This window comes from Pinus tabuliformis, chromosome J, assembly GCF_031772625.1.
Source record: "Pinus tabuliformis cultivar Carrire ecotype Pingquan chromosome J, CPIR1, whole genome shotgun sequence".
Lineage (NCBI taxonomy): Eukaryota > Viridiplantae > Streptophyta > Pinopsida > Pinales > Pinaceae > Pinus > Pinus tabuliformis.
The window spans coordinates 813,041,852-813,058,777 of NC_142295.1; the positions used below are offsets into that span (position 1 = coordinate 813,041,852).

General features: G+C 42.1%; 1 protein-coding gene across 1 annotated transcript in view; it reads left to right on the forward strand.

The window, feature by feature from the left end:
* LOC149229186 (T-complex protein 1 subunit zeta 1-like) overlaps window positions 1–16,926 on the forward strand; it is a 179,509-nt gene that overhangs the window by 93,823 nt on the left and 68,760 nt on the right. The window contains exon 6 of the mRNA XM_089378522.1: window positions 4,343–4,435. Within this exon, the coding sequence (XP_089234648.1) occupies window positions 4,343–4,435 (93 nt within the window). The remainder of the gene's footprint in view (window positions 1–4,342; window positions 4,436–16,926) is intronic.

The window sequence follows — 16,926 nt, forward strand, 5'->3', positions numbered from 1 at the left end:
CGTAGACCAGTGCCTTAGATAGATTAACAACGATTGAATCAACATCGTGATTAGATGAAGAAGTAGAGAGATCACGACAACCAAGATCAGAAAATTCAGGATGTTTGTTGGCATCCTCATGATTTGATGAATCGGGCAGAGGAGTAGATGAGAAGCAAAGATGTTCACCCTCTGTGTTTTTCGAAATGACAGATGACAGATTGGACGATTTTTGAGGAAGATGTGTCCTCTCCGCATTGTAATGACGGATTGACATCTGACGTGTCCTGTGAATGATCGGAAGTAGAAACATATAGAAATGGGTTTTCACTGGGCAAATCAACAGTGGCAGAATCACAAGGGATTTTAGGATAAAGCAGATGAGGCGCGGTTGGAAGAGGGTCATCCTTCATTGCGGGTTCTTCTTTAGATTCCCGCACACACTCATCATGAATAATGGCACAGGTTGGCTGCATAAGACCAACTCCGTTGACAACTTGATCTTTGTTCACAGCAGGTGAGGAGTCGGGAATGGAAGAACACAAGACAGTACAATCCGGAGGATCAATAAAACGCGGGCACTGAGGTTCAGGGAACGAATCCTCGTGATAACCAACATGCTTGCGAGCCAAATCTGCGCAGATATCAAGAGTAGGTGGGGTGGGAGGATGTGACAGTTCAACAGACGTGTGTGCATGATCTCCCACATCACTCTGCGATGGTGGAGCTGTTTGATCCAGTGAAGGCGGACAATCACTTGTGACAATAACTGTGCCTCCCTATGATTGCGCAGAGCCATCACCAAAGTGTGCTGAGCGGGGTTCGAATATGCAAGAAGATACTCAAATCTCCCATAAAGAAATTCCCAATCAATTTCATCTTCGGGAAATCGGTATGCAAGATTACAAAAGCGTGTGTAAAACTGATCAACGGATTCATCGGGTGCTTTTCGTAATTTCAGAATTTCTTGATCGAGTGCTTTATGGTTAAAGTGATTGAAAGCATGGTCTATCTCTGCGACCAGATGAGCAAGAGAATGAATATATTTTTCGGGCAGCATGGCACACCAGTGCATTGGGTGCCCTTAAAGCGTGTAGACGAACAACGCACAGGTCATGTATTCTTCAAAGATTCCATGTCTTTTGCATGAGCCTACAACGCCGACCACGTGCCTAACCAAGGCTACGTGGCCTCCACCATCATATGTTTTATGTGACAAGTTATCCGAGAGCTTTTCCGAGATAATGAAGTCGTTTCCATAAGACATACATTTTGGAAGAGCAACTCTGTAGTTAGTGATGATAGATATGTAGGGATTCAAAAAAGATTTGAGGACTCAGCTTGTCATCTGGCCCTCCTTCTAGCGCCAGAATGTCGACGGTGCTGGATCCACCAACATGTAAGGGGATCTCCCCAGTAAGAAGTCCCAATTAGACCTAAGACCGTTTGGTGTAGGAGTCCCAGCAGTGGGTTGTACGGTAATGCCTTGACTGCGATTTCGCATAGAGGCAAGTAATATGTCCCTGTTGGCAGCAAGGGTGTGACAACTGCAACAAGCCAAGGAAGGTGCATGAGAGGTTCAAACACACGGGTGTTGAGATGAGCGCGACCCTTGGAAACCTATGATAGCACGGAGTTAAGAAGGGAACACATGAGGAAAGATGCATCACAACATGGAAGACAAGTTAGTTAGCAATCCAAAGTGATGGTTAAACCAACAACACGTTTCAGAAAGATTCATACATACATACACAGAAATAGCTATACATGCATGCATAAGCAAAGAGATACATATATCATTTAGAGTAAACAGATAGCTGAAATTTTTCCAGTGAACAGTGATAGGTAGATTTGCGCAATTCTGGAGCCCAGCAGGCTATCAGACAGAATTACACAATTTTTGGAGGGAAGGCTGGTTTCCCTCCAGAATTGTGCAATTTCTTGAGGGAGTTGCTCAGCCTGCAGTTGGACCAAGTCCGTTGGAACAGCCTGTGAGGGGGATGCAACAAGCTTTGATGGACAAGTTGTCATTCTGCGAGAAAATCACTAAAGCTTGTGTACTTGACAAGACAAGACATGCTGCTGTGAAAGGTTGGTAGGGAGGGCTCCAAAACGAATCTAAGGCAAAATTTTGGAGGGTGGTTGTTGCCGCTACAACAATATCCTAGGAAAACCAACTGGGCACTTCTTCTCGTTCCAATGTTGGTATCTACTGTAAACTGGATCTTTCAGGGCTCAAGGCCAATACAACAATTACATAAAGCTCAACATGTCACTTATGGGAATTTATTCTGGGTGGGGAGGAAGACACTCGTCAACTCTTCTAGGCGGGGAGGAAGACACTCCTCAATTCTCCGGGCTAGACCCAATTGACAACACATTCTGTGACTTATCTGGCTTCTCTTCTATTGGAAAGTCCTTATTCTAATGACAAGGGGAACAGTAAGTGAAGTAAGCATTAGGGTGGTAAAGATAAGTCACCCTCTGAACCTGCAGCTGCTTGGGCAGCTGTAAACAAATTTTTGAAGGAATATTTCACGAAAATCAGTTTCAACACAGAGTCTTTGGTGTCATTTATCCTTCCTCTGTATTTTCCTTGACCAACATTTCTATAACTAATTTTGTTAATAAATGTATGACTGTTCACGAATACATGGAAATTTTATCCAAAGAGGATATCGGTTTCATGATGTGTCCTCTCTTTGAACTCCATCTTGCCAGTACTGAGCATAAACTATGGGACCTGGTGTCATCCAAGTCCCAGTTAAAACATCGTTAACTACATATTCAGGTCCGAGCTGCACACAAACATAGTTCTTCCCCATGATGCCTTGAAAATTCAACATGCCAGTCATCAGGCTCCCAATTCGGCATTTTACAAAGAAAAAATAGAATCACTTCTGATTTAAAGAGATGAACATCTCAAAATTCTGTATCAAATTCCCTGAGGCCAGTTTTTGTTCAATTGATGGGTCTCCCTAGTTAACAACTGAGTTAGTACCTGGATTGCTGAAGCACAACCCTGGCTTGTTAGTGAGATTGTTTGGAATGTCTCTCTGAAACCTTTTCCAAGTTCAAGTATATGCTTCCTTAGGGCCATCAGATGGAGCAGATTTAGGCTTAGGGCCAAATACAGTTGATGTCTTCTGTTCCATTTTTTAGGCTGCCAGTTGTTGAAAGAAAAAAGTTTTTAGGCCTTGCATTATGTTGAGATTTCTTACAGCACTGGCTCATACTTCTAATTTTCTAATTAAATAAACATGAAAATACTGAAAAAGAAAGTAAGATATTTAAAAAGTTCCTGTGGGCATGATAATCATTTTGTAAATATAATTATCCGGTTTGGTGTTTGGTGATGATTAATACAATGAACACAAGGCCCAATAATAATAGAAAGGGTTCTGACCGAAAGTTCATATCCTCGTGTAGTAGTAGTGGTAATAATAATAAATGTTTGTTTCACAGTTAGTCATGATAATGCTTGAACTTTCTGGAGTTTGAACTGTGTGTGAGTTTCATGGGACGTTTTATCTTTTGAGTGGACAGTCCACCTATCATTAGGGAGAAGTAACCTGAAAGATAGTAATGAGTGCAGTGTGTGGTTATTAATATAAAGGATGCAAAATAAAATATAGGCGCTGTGGAGAATTGGCTAAGTTTGTGGCGATTTTGAGGGCCTGAATGATATGTGAATAGTAATAGGGAGCTGATGCAAGCATTCTGCTTTGGATAAAACTTATTAAGTGTTTTGAATTGTGGGTGTGTTGTTTAATGGCTGACTTAGAGTCAGATATTCAGTTATGGAATGTGTCAACTATCTGTTCTTGGAGGTGGGTTTTGATTGTTCTACCGGTTTGGCCAATGCAGGATTTGCCACAACTGTAGAAAATTTCGTAAACTTGGCCAATAATACGGTCTGATTTATCCTTTGTGGTTCATAAGCCCAGCACACTCTTTTGTATCTTTCAGCTCACACAGTTCAAATCACACAGTTGAAGCATTATTGATAATAAATGTGATCAATAAGATAAGCCTAAGTCAATATTATACACTATCAGGAAGTATTTATGATTTTCAGCGTTTGCCTTTCCTAATTTGTGATAAAAGTAATGAGGCAGCACTCCTAGAAATTTGTTTTGTATAAGTTGTTTTTTGGAGATTTGAAGTCTTGAAACTGTATCGGAGTTTAATTTCAGTAGTTTACATATATTTCATAGCATTTTCAAAGTAAATACATATGTATCCAAAACCATATATATACATATGTATCCAAAACTGTATATATACATATGTATCCAAAACCATATATATACATATGTATTTTTCTTACTCCATGAACTTACATGCCATAGGCATTTTGCAGGTGCTCTGTATCCAAAAGCCAGAGGAATCCATTGATCTATTTATGGTGGAGATTATGCATATGAGGCATAAGTTCGACATAGATACTCATTTGGTTTGACCTTAACCCTTCTATTCAATTGTTGCTCCCACTTATGCAGTCCCATATTGTTGCAATCTGTACATGATTGGTTTGTTCAGGCTATACACTGCTAGTTTGAAAGGAGTCATGAGATTTAGTAACATAAACCATCGATGTAATATGTATAATCTAAAACAGATTCACAAGTATATCATTATGCAGATGAGCTTTTAATTTTGCATTATCAAAATTGTTGTTTTGTAATATGTGATGATCATATGGGCTTTGAAAACATTTTTTTAGATATTGTTTAAAACATAGATATGCCATATTGTTCAATAAACTGGCAGTTCTCAAGTGGAAAAGTTGATTATGGATTGGCAGTTGCATCTTTTATAAAATGGATTTAGGATTGAGGAGAAAATTCTCAGCAGTATCACTGTTCTGAGTTGTACGTGCTATTTAGAGACTAAAATTCAGATTGATTGACAGCATAATCTGGCAGTTCTCAAGTAGAATGTTCATTAGGGGGTGATAGTTGCATCTTTATAAAATGGATTTGGGATTGAGGAGTGTGAATTTTCCTTAATTGCAGCAACTGGAAATTAATCTTCTAACTTATGCAATTTATTTGTCTTCAGAAATTATTATGGCAAATAATGATTAATTCATTACTGCAATTTTCACAAATAAATACAGGAAGTGAGAAATAATGCGCACACAAAATAGATGACACCAAGATTTTTGGACATTAGTCCCTGGAAAAACCATTCTGCGGATGAGGGTTTATATTATTATTAATTCTTCAGCAAAATGGAGAAATACAACAACTGCTTGCCTCTCACTGGCAAAGCTCTGGCATACAATTTTCTCCACTGACAAATCAATTTGGAAACTCAAGTTTCCTCTGCAAAATCAATTCAGTCTCCTCACAGCCTACTCACATTTCTTCCTGCTGCTCGCAGTGGTGACTAGTAATGCGCACTACTGGCTTTGGAAATTCTATCAGCTTCTGGACATTTGTTCCGGCAACCACACTGCCTCCTGTTGCTCTCTGAGGCCACTCACATCTCCTCTGGATGCTAATCCCGATATTGGAAATCTATCTGTAGCCAATGTAACTCGCACTGGGGAACTGACAATGTGCACGGGCTAATTTGTACCTACTTGTACAGCCTCTCTGCAGATAGATTGAGCCTCCCTTCCTGTCACTGGAATGCTGGAAAATTTGTGGAGAATTTCTCCGAGAATTCTCTATGCTGAAAGCCCATTGCTGGTTCTTGAGATTCGAGAAATGTAGGCGATCAGCCAGGGCAAAACCTCTCCAACTTGAGAGGAAAACCCAAACAAATTCTTTTTCTTATAGAAAACTTCAATTTACGAATACCAAGACTAAGATCCTTGACTTACCAACCACTCCAAGAGCAAGTCACAAGGCTTCTATGATTAACTTCTTCTTTCTTGAGTCAACACTAATCAAACTACTTGCTTCTTTTATGATCTTGGCTACCCTTCAAATTTTGGCTCCTTAGATCAGACGTACAACTCTCGGCCTCTTCAGTAACCCTAGTTGCAACACGTGTGAGGATATCTTCACCAACTTTTGTACCTTGATTCCCTTCACTTGGATGGTAAGACTTACTTCTGCAATTTGGCTTGATGGATACCTTGTCTGCTTCCTTAATTTAGCCTCTATGATGACTGTGCCAGCCTCGACTTCTTCTGCAACAGAGGGCACTAATTCTCCTCGCACGTGTGAAGTATATAGGCCCAAAACAGATCAAAACTAACTCGATTATGATCCTCCTTTCTTTGCTTGGTGATGATCTTATTCTTTGGTGTTTCTCGCTCTTCCTTCACTATCTTGGATGCTTGATCGAATGGTCCTTCAAGTGGCGCCAAGTCCTTCTATATATAGTGCTCTGTCCATGCAAAATAGGCCGACTTAACCTTGTGACTAGGCTGACATGCTATTCTAGAATCATCTTGGAGTGTTAATGACTCAAACAAATTCTCTTTTACAATCGTAACATGCCCAAATGGGCCTTCAATACTTGACATTGACTCACTAGACTTGATGACTTGATGACCAAACCTAATAGCTCACAATGGGAGTTTCATCTACAAAATAAAATTCCTTGATCATGAAACCCATGACTCAAGCATTACAAAAATAATTTGATTTTTCTTCTTTACATCAATTACATAAAATCATGATTACACATGTCATTATGAAGACTGAACCTAGTTACATATTTCAACATTGGTGTCTCCCTCTGCACCCTTGCTCTCTCTGCAGATCGCACCACTTAGTCTCTGTTGTGTGTTCTACGAGGCCCCATCGACTTACTCTTATAATCTCTTGTTGAACAACCAACGACCATGATCTAATCACAATTGATGGCTAGGATCATTTTGACCCCATCAAACGACTTTTTCGAAAGTCTCTGGTTATTGGAGAAAATGTGTTCCTTAGCCTCGTAGAGACCATAGAGACTAGAACCCTTGTTCGATGCTACCAAAAACTATCACTACTTCTTAGCGAGGAAGGTGTTCTCCACTACTCCCATCTTATCCCTGAAGTGGACAAACTTTGCTTTACCCAAGGTCTCTGCGAGAATATTTGCAACTTGTTGATCTATGGGATCATGTTGTAGCCGAGCTGATCCGCCCTGTAACAATTTTTGATGAAGTGATAACTTATGTTGATATGCTTCGACCTATCATGAAAGACTGGATTCTTAGAGAGCTAGATGTAACTCTGATTATCACAGTAGATACTGGTCGAATCCATCTAATGACACCCACTAGCAGCCTTCTAAGCCAAATAACTTCGCATGTGGCCATGCTTGTTGCCATGTATTCTGCCTCTATAGAACTTAGTGCCACAAACTTCTGCTTTTTGTTGCACCAAGAGGGAACCCCTAATCCAATACTGAAGCAACACCCTGAAGTGCTTTTCCGATCCATTGAACTGCCTCCCGAGTCTGCATCTGTATATCCACACAAATTGACACCATCACCTTGAGTATATCTCAAACCATACTTGATTGTACCATGTAGGTAGTTCAAAACATGTCTCGCTGTTGTCCAGTGCACTCTGTTTGGCTCCACCATAAACTGACTGAGAGTGTTGATCGTGAAACAAATGTCTTGCCTACTGCCTATATAAGTCTCGATCCACATTTGCATCCTCTGATGCGTCTATCTTCCTCTAGTTGGTAATCATAGGCGTAGACATTGGTCTACAATCCTGCATTTTGAATCTCTTCAAAATCTCCATACTATATCTCCCTTGTCCAAGGAAGATCTCGTTCGTCTGCCATACTTCCAATCCTAGGCAGTAATGCATCAGTGCCAAATCCTTCATCTTGAACTTTATGGGCCTTGATGATCCAATTAATATTAGATCACCCACATACAAAACTAGGATGAGTGGCTCATCTCCTACCATTAGATAGTAGAGGTTGGAATCTGCTTCGCTCCTCACGAAGCCCATTTGTTGCAAGTAGCTGTCTATCCAACCATACCATTCCCCGGGAGCTTGTTTGAGTTCGTATAGCGCCCTCTTCAGTCTGCACACATGCGTGTCTCTCCCATGCATCTCAAAACCCCCTGGTTGTTCGATATACACCTCCTCTTCTATCACCTCGTTCAAGAATGCAGCCTTGACGTCCATCTAGTGAATTTTCCATCCCATTTGCGTTGCCAATAAGATCATTGCCCGAATAGAGGTATATTTATCCAATGGATTGAAGGTCTCTTCATAATCTATGCCTTCCTTCTGCATATACCCCTTGGCCACGAACCTAGCCTTGTACTTCTCCATGCTGCCATCCACATCATACTTGATTTTGTAGAACCATTGAGAGCCGACCACTTCCTTGTCTGTTGGTCTAGACACGACCTCCCATACATCGTTGATAATGATGGAGTTGTACTCCACCACCATGGCATCTGACCACACCTGATGCTGTGCAACCTCATCATAACTGGAAGGTTCCTTGTCGATGACCTTTGTCGCCAATGCCTTATACTTGTCTGGTTGTCTATGCTCTTTGGTGCTCGACCTAGGAGCTCCCACGAACTATGTTCTATGCTTAGAGCAGTTTACATCAATTCTTCTTATTAGCTACTGTTTAGCAATCACATAAACAGAAAGTAAAGTGCAAATAGAACATTAATAGATCGACAGAAAACAAGCCAAGACAAGAGACACAAGATGTGGCGGCTAGCCAGGGACAAACCCCATTGCGGGGAAACCCTTTGATCAATTCTTCTTTAATCTTCAATAGTTCAGCAGGGAGAAATAGTGCAAATTCAGAAATCTGTAATTTTATGACAACAGTAGTAAACCCTAACCAGCAAAGTCAAATATGGTCAAACAAGGTGAAATTGACCTTCAATATATTTGGTCAATTTCTCGGTCATCTAATCCTCCGATAGCAAAAAGAAGCAGCCCTAAAACAACCCCAAAAACACTGTCAAACAACAGTCAATTGTAATCAGCTTGTTGCGTCAAATTAAGGTAGTCAACCTTGTTCAAACTGTAGGTCAGAATGCCTCCGTTTTTGTGCCAGAATTTGTAGCCTGCCTAGGAGAGGCAGCGACACATAAACTGCAGCCCTGAATTGCCCATGCTGGTCAAAGAGATGATCTGCTACTTCTGCGTCCTCCTTGCTGCGTCTTCCTTGCCTCCTTGCTGCGTCCTTCTTCTCCCACGTTGGCTGCTCCTTATTAACCCAATGCTAAGGAGAGAGAGAGAGAAGAATGAGTGAGATGAGATGGTGAAATAATGCCTCCACCTATCTTGTATTTATATGAGATGTTGAACATGTGTGTCACACATTTAGCTGCTAGCCGACCTTGACAATTTGTCAAGTAATTACAAATAAATTCATATCTCCATAAATACTTGTCGGAATGGGATGATAGTTAGATGAATCCGACACCTCTCAACGAGAGGAATCAAGGAAAAATATCAGCTGCCATAAATAAGATGACCCACATGGAGTTTGGCCCTAGTTGCCAATTTTGACACTCCCTCTCAACTAGGGAGAACTCCATCTGCTAATCTGTTTGGCCGTCGCTACTATCTTTGCCACCAAATGCACTGCCCTACACTGCACTGCTCGGTTCTGCTCTGCTGAACTATGAAGAAGAAGAAATGATCGAGGATGTATCATACCATCCTCCACTGACTCAAAGTCAGTCTCAGAGTGTGTCATACCACTCCCATTGATCCCAGATCAATGGGGGTCATCCTAGCATAGGGAATACGGTAGATACAATGATGCGTCCATCGATAGTACTACTAATGGTCCCTAACCCCATTTCCCTACTCATTGATCATATGAGAGGTACTTCCCATGAGTCCTAGACTGCATGGGTAGGATGCCTCGACAGGAGAGCTAATCATCCTGTCCCAAACTCGCCAAGGGGTATCACAGGGGAAGGTTGAACCTTTCACCCTGTACATAGCGCACCAGTAGGGGAGGGTGAGTCACCCTATGGTCGTATGTTGCTCCAAGAAGTACCCCACGCCCCCCTGGAGCTCCCAGAGCTCAATGTATGCATCATACACGACCCTCATAAGAGGGTCTCTCAATGGCACCGAGTCGTTCTCGGAAAGTCAAGAATTTGACCTTTCCCAGGGGCTTCGTCAAAATGTTGGCGACCTTCTCATCTGTACTGATATGTTGGAGCCTTATTGCTCCCCACTGCACCATATCCCGGATATAGTGGAACATGATATCGATATACTTGGAGCGATCATGAAATACGAGATTCTCTGATAAACGAATCCCGCTCTGGTTGTCACATAGGTTCACGGTAGTATCCAATGTAAATCCTAACAGCTCATTCAAGAGCTTCTGCAACCAGACTGCCTCACAAGAGGCCATACTCGCAGCAATGTACTCTGCCTCGGCGGTGCTCAAAGCCATCGACTTCTGCTTCCTGCTCATCCAGGATATCGAGGTAGATCCCAAAGAGAAACAACACCCGAAAGTGCTCTTTCGGTCCACCACACTGCCCGCCCAATCAACATCGATATATCCATGTAATCTCACATCTCCGACAGTGTATCTCAACCCATGAGTGATTGTGCCACGAAGGTATCTCAATAGATTCTTGGCACCAATCCAATGTGTGTGGTGAGGCTCAACCATATGTTGACTCAACGTGTTGACTGCAAAACATATATTCGGACGGGAGTTCACCAAGAACATCAATGCTCCGATGAGTTGTCGATACTCGGTAGCACTTTGTAAAATAGGTCCGGCAACACTACTTATCTTCTTGAACTCAAGCTCCATCGGGGTAGTTACGGGTTGCAGTCCAGCATAACAAATCTCTCCAATATTTTCACCACATATTTTCCTTGAGATAGGAAAATCTCTCATGGCCTCTGCTAGACTTCCAGTCCTAGGAAATAGTGCATCAGTCCTAGGTCCTTCATCTCAAACTCAAAAGCCAACTTCCTCTTACATTTGTGAATGAGAGGGTTTGCACTTGTCAGAAAAAGGTCGTCAATGTACAACACCAATATGAGAGGTTTGTCATCTTCAACCTTAAAGTAAAGGTTAGCGTCGGCTTCACTCTTAGTGAATCCCAACTTCATCAAGTAGCCATGGATCCTCTCATACCACGCTAGGGGTGCTTGATTCAGCCCATAGAGGGCTTTCTTCAACCTGCACACGTGAGATTCCCGATCATGAATCTCAAATCCTTCGCGTTGTTCCACATAGACTTCTCTTTGATTGAACCATGCAAGAATGCGGTCTTGACATCCATCTGATGTAGGTTCCATCCTTGCGAAGCAGCAAGGGCTATGATCGAGTGGATGGTGGTGTATCGGGCAACAGGTGCAAATATCTCGTCATAGTCTATGCCTTCCTTTTGAGAGAAGCCATGAGCGACAAAACGAGCCTTATACTTTTCAACACTTCCATTAGCTCCATGCTTTATCTTGTAAATCCATTTCGAAGTGACAACTGCTTTGTCCTGGGCTTTGGGGACCAGATCCTAGATATCATTTTTCATGATGGACTCATATTCCTCAGTCATAGCATCCTTCCATACTTGATGCTTGACAGTTTCTGCAAATGATGAAGGCTCATTTTGGATGATCGTGCTCATGATGGTCAAGTATCCCTGATACTTGGTCAGCTTCTTATTTTCCCAGAAAGTCCCTCTGGGTGCAATGTGTCCTTCGGCATCATCAAATGTCACCCTGAGCCATGAAGGCCTCTTCCGAGAAGAGGAAGGCTCTTGTGGAGGGGGATCAATAGGATCCATAGGCTCTTCCACATCGGGCATCGTCTCATCTTCCTTTTCCTCCTGTTTCCTGGTGTTAGCTTCTTTAGATTCCCTTAGAGTAGGAAGATTGTCAAGTTTGCTAAGAGCCATATCTTCGTCAAAGGTGACATCATGGCTAATCTCGACTTCCCTTTGACCAGCCACAAAGATTCTATAGCCCTTAGTATTTTCGCTATAGCCCACAAAGATTCCTTTCTTTCCAGATGCACCCAATTTATTCCTTTTCTCTTTTGGCACATGAAAATATACAGGACTTCCAAAAATTCTAAAATGAGATACGTCAGGTTTCTTACCGGTAAACATTTCTTCAGGAATCTTAGAATCCAATGCTTGACGAGGGCATCAATTTTGCACATATACGGCGGTATTCGCAGCTTCGACCCATAGAAACTTCGGAAGCCTTTAATCATGGAGCATAGCACAGATAGCTTCCACAATCGTACGATTCTTCCTTTCTGCCACACCATTCTATTAAGGAGTATATGGTGTTGTAGTCTCCCTCTTAATGCCAACCTCTTTGCAAAAGTCATGGAACTCATTGGATTCATACTCAGTCCCGTTATCAGTCCTTAAGATCTTCATCTTCTTTTCGGTTTGATTCTTGATCAAGGCTTTGAAGTGACGAAACCAGCAGAACACTTCATCCTTCTTTTCCAAAAAGTATACCCAAGTCTTGCGAGAATAGTCATCTGTAAAAGTGAGGTAATATAAATATCCTCCCAAGGAGTTCACAGGCATCATACCAGATATGTCTGAGTGAACCAACTACAATATATCGGAGGTCTTGCTATGGCTTGAGGGGAATGGTCCCCTTTTGAGCTTTCCTTCGACACATCCCAGACATACACCTTCTTGCTCTACTTTGAACTCGGGCATCCCTGTCACCATTTGTCTCACATCGGGTAGAGCTTTATAATGAAGGTGAGCAAACCTCCGATGCCATAGTTCAGACTGAAGAGATGTGTCACAAGACATGACACCCAACAGACTTCCTCCGACCTGATATAATGAATCAACTCGAAACCCAAGAGTGAAAGCATCTTTAAAATTCTTTTTCCATACACGTACCTTGCCATCGATGAAGGCCACCTTGTAGCCTTTGTCTTCCATTGCCGAAATGGACACTAGGTTCTTTTTGAGATCAGGTACATATAGGACTTCTTGCAAATGAATTGTATTACCCTGATTCAATTGGAGAGTAACATTTCCTACGCCTTTCACTGGATATTTGGAGTTGTCCCCAAGAACAATTTCCAGGTTGGTCTCCTTCTCTATCAGATTAGAGAGAGCTTCTTTGTAACCAGTGAAGTGCCTTGAGTCACCACTATCAAAAAGCCAATTTCCTAGCGAGTCTGAGGGAGCAGTAGTAGAGAGGGCCGCTGGAAGATAATATTCATGTTGCTTATTGTTAACAACGTTAGATTCATACTTGGAGTTTCTTGCCTTCTTGGAGGGTTGACCACTTCCTTGATTTACGACATTCCTCTTTCCTTTGCCATTGAACTTGCCATTCCTTTGATTGCCTCGGGAGTGATTTTGATCATCGTCATGATGTGAGTCCCTTTTATCAGGGCACTCCCTCGCATAGTGGCCCATTTTGTTGCAATTGTAACATCGTCATTTTCTTCCACCCTTCGGTCTGGCCTTTCCTTTGGATTTAGCCCCGGAATTGTTTCTCCTTTTAGCATGAGAGGAGAATGCAGCGGGATTGCCTCTAAATGCAGGCATTTCCTGCTCTTCCATCCTAATTTCTTCTTGAATGCATCTTGCCATCAGTCCCTGGGATTACATTATTGTTGAGAAGAGTGGTCCTGAATATATACCATTCAGATGGGAGCCCTCTGAGAGTTGTGATGGTCATTTCCCTGTCAGGGACGACTTCCCCAATTGATAGGAGATCATTCTTGATCTCGGTGATCCTTAAGAAATATGCTTGCATACTCTCATCTTTGCCCTTCTTAATTTCCTTAAGCTTATTTCTAAGGAACAAAACTTGATTTGCATCATTGACTTTAAATAAGCTTGCCAGTCTATCGAAGATTTCCTTGGAGGTGGTCAGCTCAGAAACATAGGCCACCAGGTGTTTGTAGATAGAGTCTCGTATGATTTTCTTTGCTTTGACTTCTCCCCTGGCCCACTTGTTCCTAGCAGCAACAGATGCATTTGATGGAGGCTCAACGATTCTGCCTCTCACATGGTCCAACACTCCCTGCTCTTCTAATGTCAAATCGAGAGACATCTTCCATATTGATAGTTAGACTTCTCATAGAGCTTGTCTTCAACTGGGAAGTGTGATGAGGACCCCATGAAGTCTTTGAGATTGCTTCAATAGCCTTCGGTGATTTCTCTTGCTCTTGCTCTTGCTTGGGATTTGTCTTCACCTCGCCTGTGATACCATGTTAATTTATGGTATGTTCTATGCTTAGAGTAGTTTACTTCAATTCTTCTTATTAGCTACTGTTTAGCAATCACATAAACATAAAGTAAAGTGCAGATAGAACATTAATAGATCGACAAAAAACAAGCCAAGACAAGAGACACAAGATGTGGCGGCTAGCCAGGGACAAACCCCAATGCGAGGAAACCCTTTGATCAATTCTTCTTTAATCTTCAATAGTTCAGCAGAGAGAAATAGTACAAATTTAGAAATCTGTAATTTTATGACAGCAGCAGTAAACCCTAACCAGCAAAGTCAAATCTGGTCAAACAAGGTGAAATTGACCTTCAATATATTTGGTCAATTTCCTGGTCATCTAGTCCTCCAACAACAAGAAGAAGCAGCTCTCAAACAGCCCAAAAACACAGTCAAACAGCAGTCAACTGTAATCAGCCTGCTGCCCCAAACTAGGGCAGTCAACCCTGGTCAAACTGTAGGTCAGAATGCCTTGGTTTTTGTGCCAGAATTTGCGGCTTGCCTAGGAGAGGCAGCCACACATAAACCGCAGCCCTGAATTGCCCATGCTGGTCAACGCTAGTCAAAGAGATGACCTGCTGCTTCTGCATCCTCTAAACTGCATCTTCCTTGCCTCCTTGCTGCGTCCTTCTTCTCCCACGTTGGCTGCTCCTTGTTAACCCAATGCTAAGGAGAGAGAGAGAAGAATGAGTGAGATGAGATGGTGAAATAATGCCTCCACCTATCTTGTATTTATATGAGATGTTGAACATGTGTGCCACACATTTAGCTGCTGGCCGACCTTGACAATTTGTCAAGTAATTACAAATAAATTCATATCTCCATAAATACTTGTCGGAATGGGATGATCGTTAGATCAATCCTACACCTCTCGACGAGAGGAATCAAGGAAAAATATCAGCTGCCATAAATAAGATGACCCACATGGAGTTTGGCCCTAGTTGCCAATTTTAACAAGATGGTTTGAAACGTCGACCCCATAAATACTGATGCGATTGATTCGAAAGAGCCATTTATCCAAACATTATGAATCACAGAAGCCTGAATTTAGAGAATGTAGTAGATGTTGGAGTCTGCTTCAGTCTTGGTGAAACTTAGTTCTTGAAGGTATTTGTTAATACGAGCATACCATGCATGTGGAGCTAAGTTGGAGGAAACTCGTACCGTACGGCCTGGAAACGCGTTTCCGGCCGTATTGGCCCGTTTCTCGAGGAGGAAACGTGGCTAGTACGGCTGGAAACGAGTTTTCAGGCCGTACGACAGAGTTTCCTCTTTTAGCTTGACTTTTTCTTGTATTTTTTAAATTTTTTTGCTTCTAATTTTTTATTGGGCAACTAAAATATCTTCTGGATGCTTCTAGATGCCTCTCAAGTTATAAAAAAGAGGATTTTTTTGAGTGGGGCAGCCTAATGTTCAAGCCTATGGCCCAAGTGTTGATATGCAGTTCATGGTGAGAGTGGTTTTGGCCTCATTGGATTTGATATGGAGAAAGTAGAATTTTAGATCTCACTCAAAATCCAACATACGTATTTGTTTTTCAGGAGTTCAGGATTGGGGGGATTGCAATGTTTCCATTGGATTTTGTCATGTACTAGGGTATGGAACTTGTATTTAATAAAGAGAACCAAGTCCTCTATGCAGGGGAGACTCCCAATAATCAAGAGCACGTAGAGTACTAGGGTATGGAACTTGTATTTAATCAAGAGCACTAAGGTCGTTCGACTATGTAGGAGGAGACTCCCAATCAAGCATGAGACAAGAAATTAGAAATTTCTCGTGGCTGATTTTGGATTTTGCTATTTTCATTATGTGATCATTCATGAGTAAATGTGATGTAAATTTAGAGACTTATAGTATATGCATTGACAATTGACAATTTAATTATAATGTAATAAATTAGAATGTATCATATATGCTTTATGATTGCACATATTTCTTAAATGTCCATATATATATATATTGTGTTTCCCAGTTTCCAAAATTTGGGGGTGTCACGTTTCGTACCCGTGCCCATTTCGGAAACTCTTACCCGTTTCCCGTTTCGTGCAACTTAGACATGGAGCTTGTTTGAGCCCATACAAGGCTCTCTCGAGTCTGTACATGCGAGTCTCCCTGCTGCATGTTAAAGACCCCTTTGGCTGCTCAATATAAATCTCCTCCTCAACAACCCCATTGAGGAATGTTGTTTTAACATCCATTTGGTGGATCCTCCACCTCATGTGAGCTACAATGGCTATAATGGTCCTGATAGACAAATATTTAGCCACCGGGGCAAATGTCTCATCATAGTCAATGCCTTCTACCTACAAGAACCCCCTAGCCACAAATCTAGCCTTGAGTTTCTCGATGCTCCCGTCAACCCGATGCTTGATCTTGTAGACCCAGTGAGAGCCCAACTCGGATTTTCCCATTGGCCTTGACACCACCTCCCAAACATCATATTTCATGATGGAGGCATATTCCTTCACCCTGGCATCTCTCCACACTTGTTGAGAGGCTACTTCCTAGTAGCTAGAAGTCTCGACATCCAATAACTTTGTCATGAGTGCCATATACCCTGTGTACCTCTATGGCTGTTTGCTCTATCGAACTGATGTGCTAGGAGCACTAACTCGCTCCTGTGTCTCCTGGATCAACTGCTCTACCCATCTCACTCTCCTTCCTATGCTGGGAGTCATGGCCTGAATGGGCTCCACTCGATCCACTCTTTCCTCCACCTGCGTGCCCCCCTCGTCCTCATGCTGCTTGACTTGCCCACCAATGTGTATAGCTGTAGTTTGAGGTCTTGGCT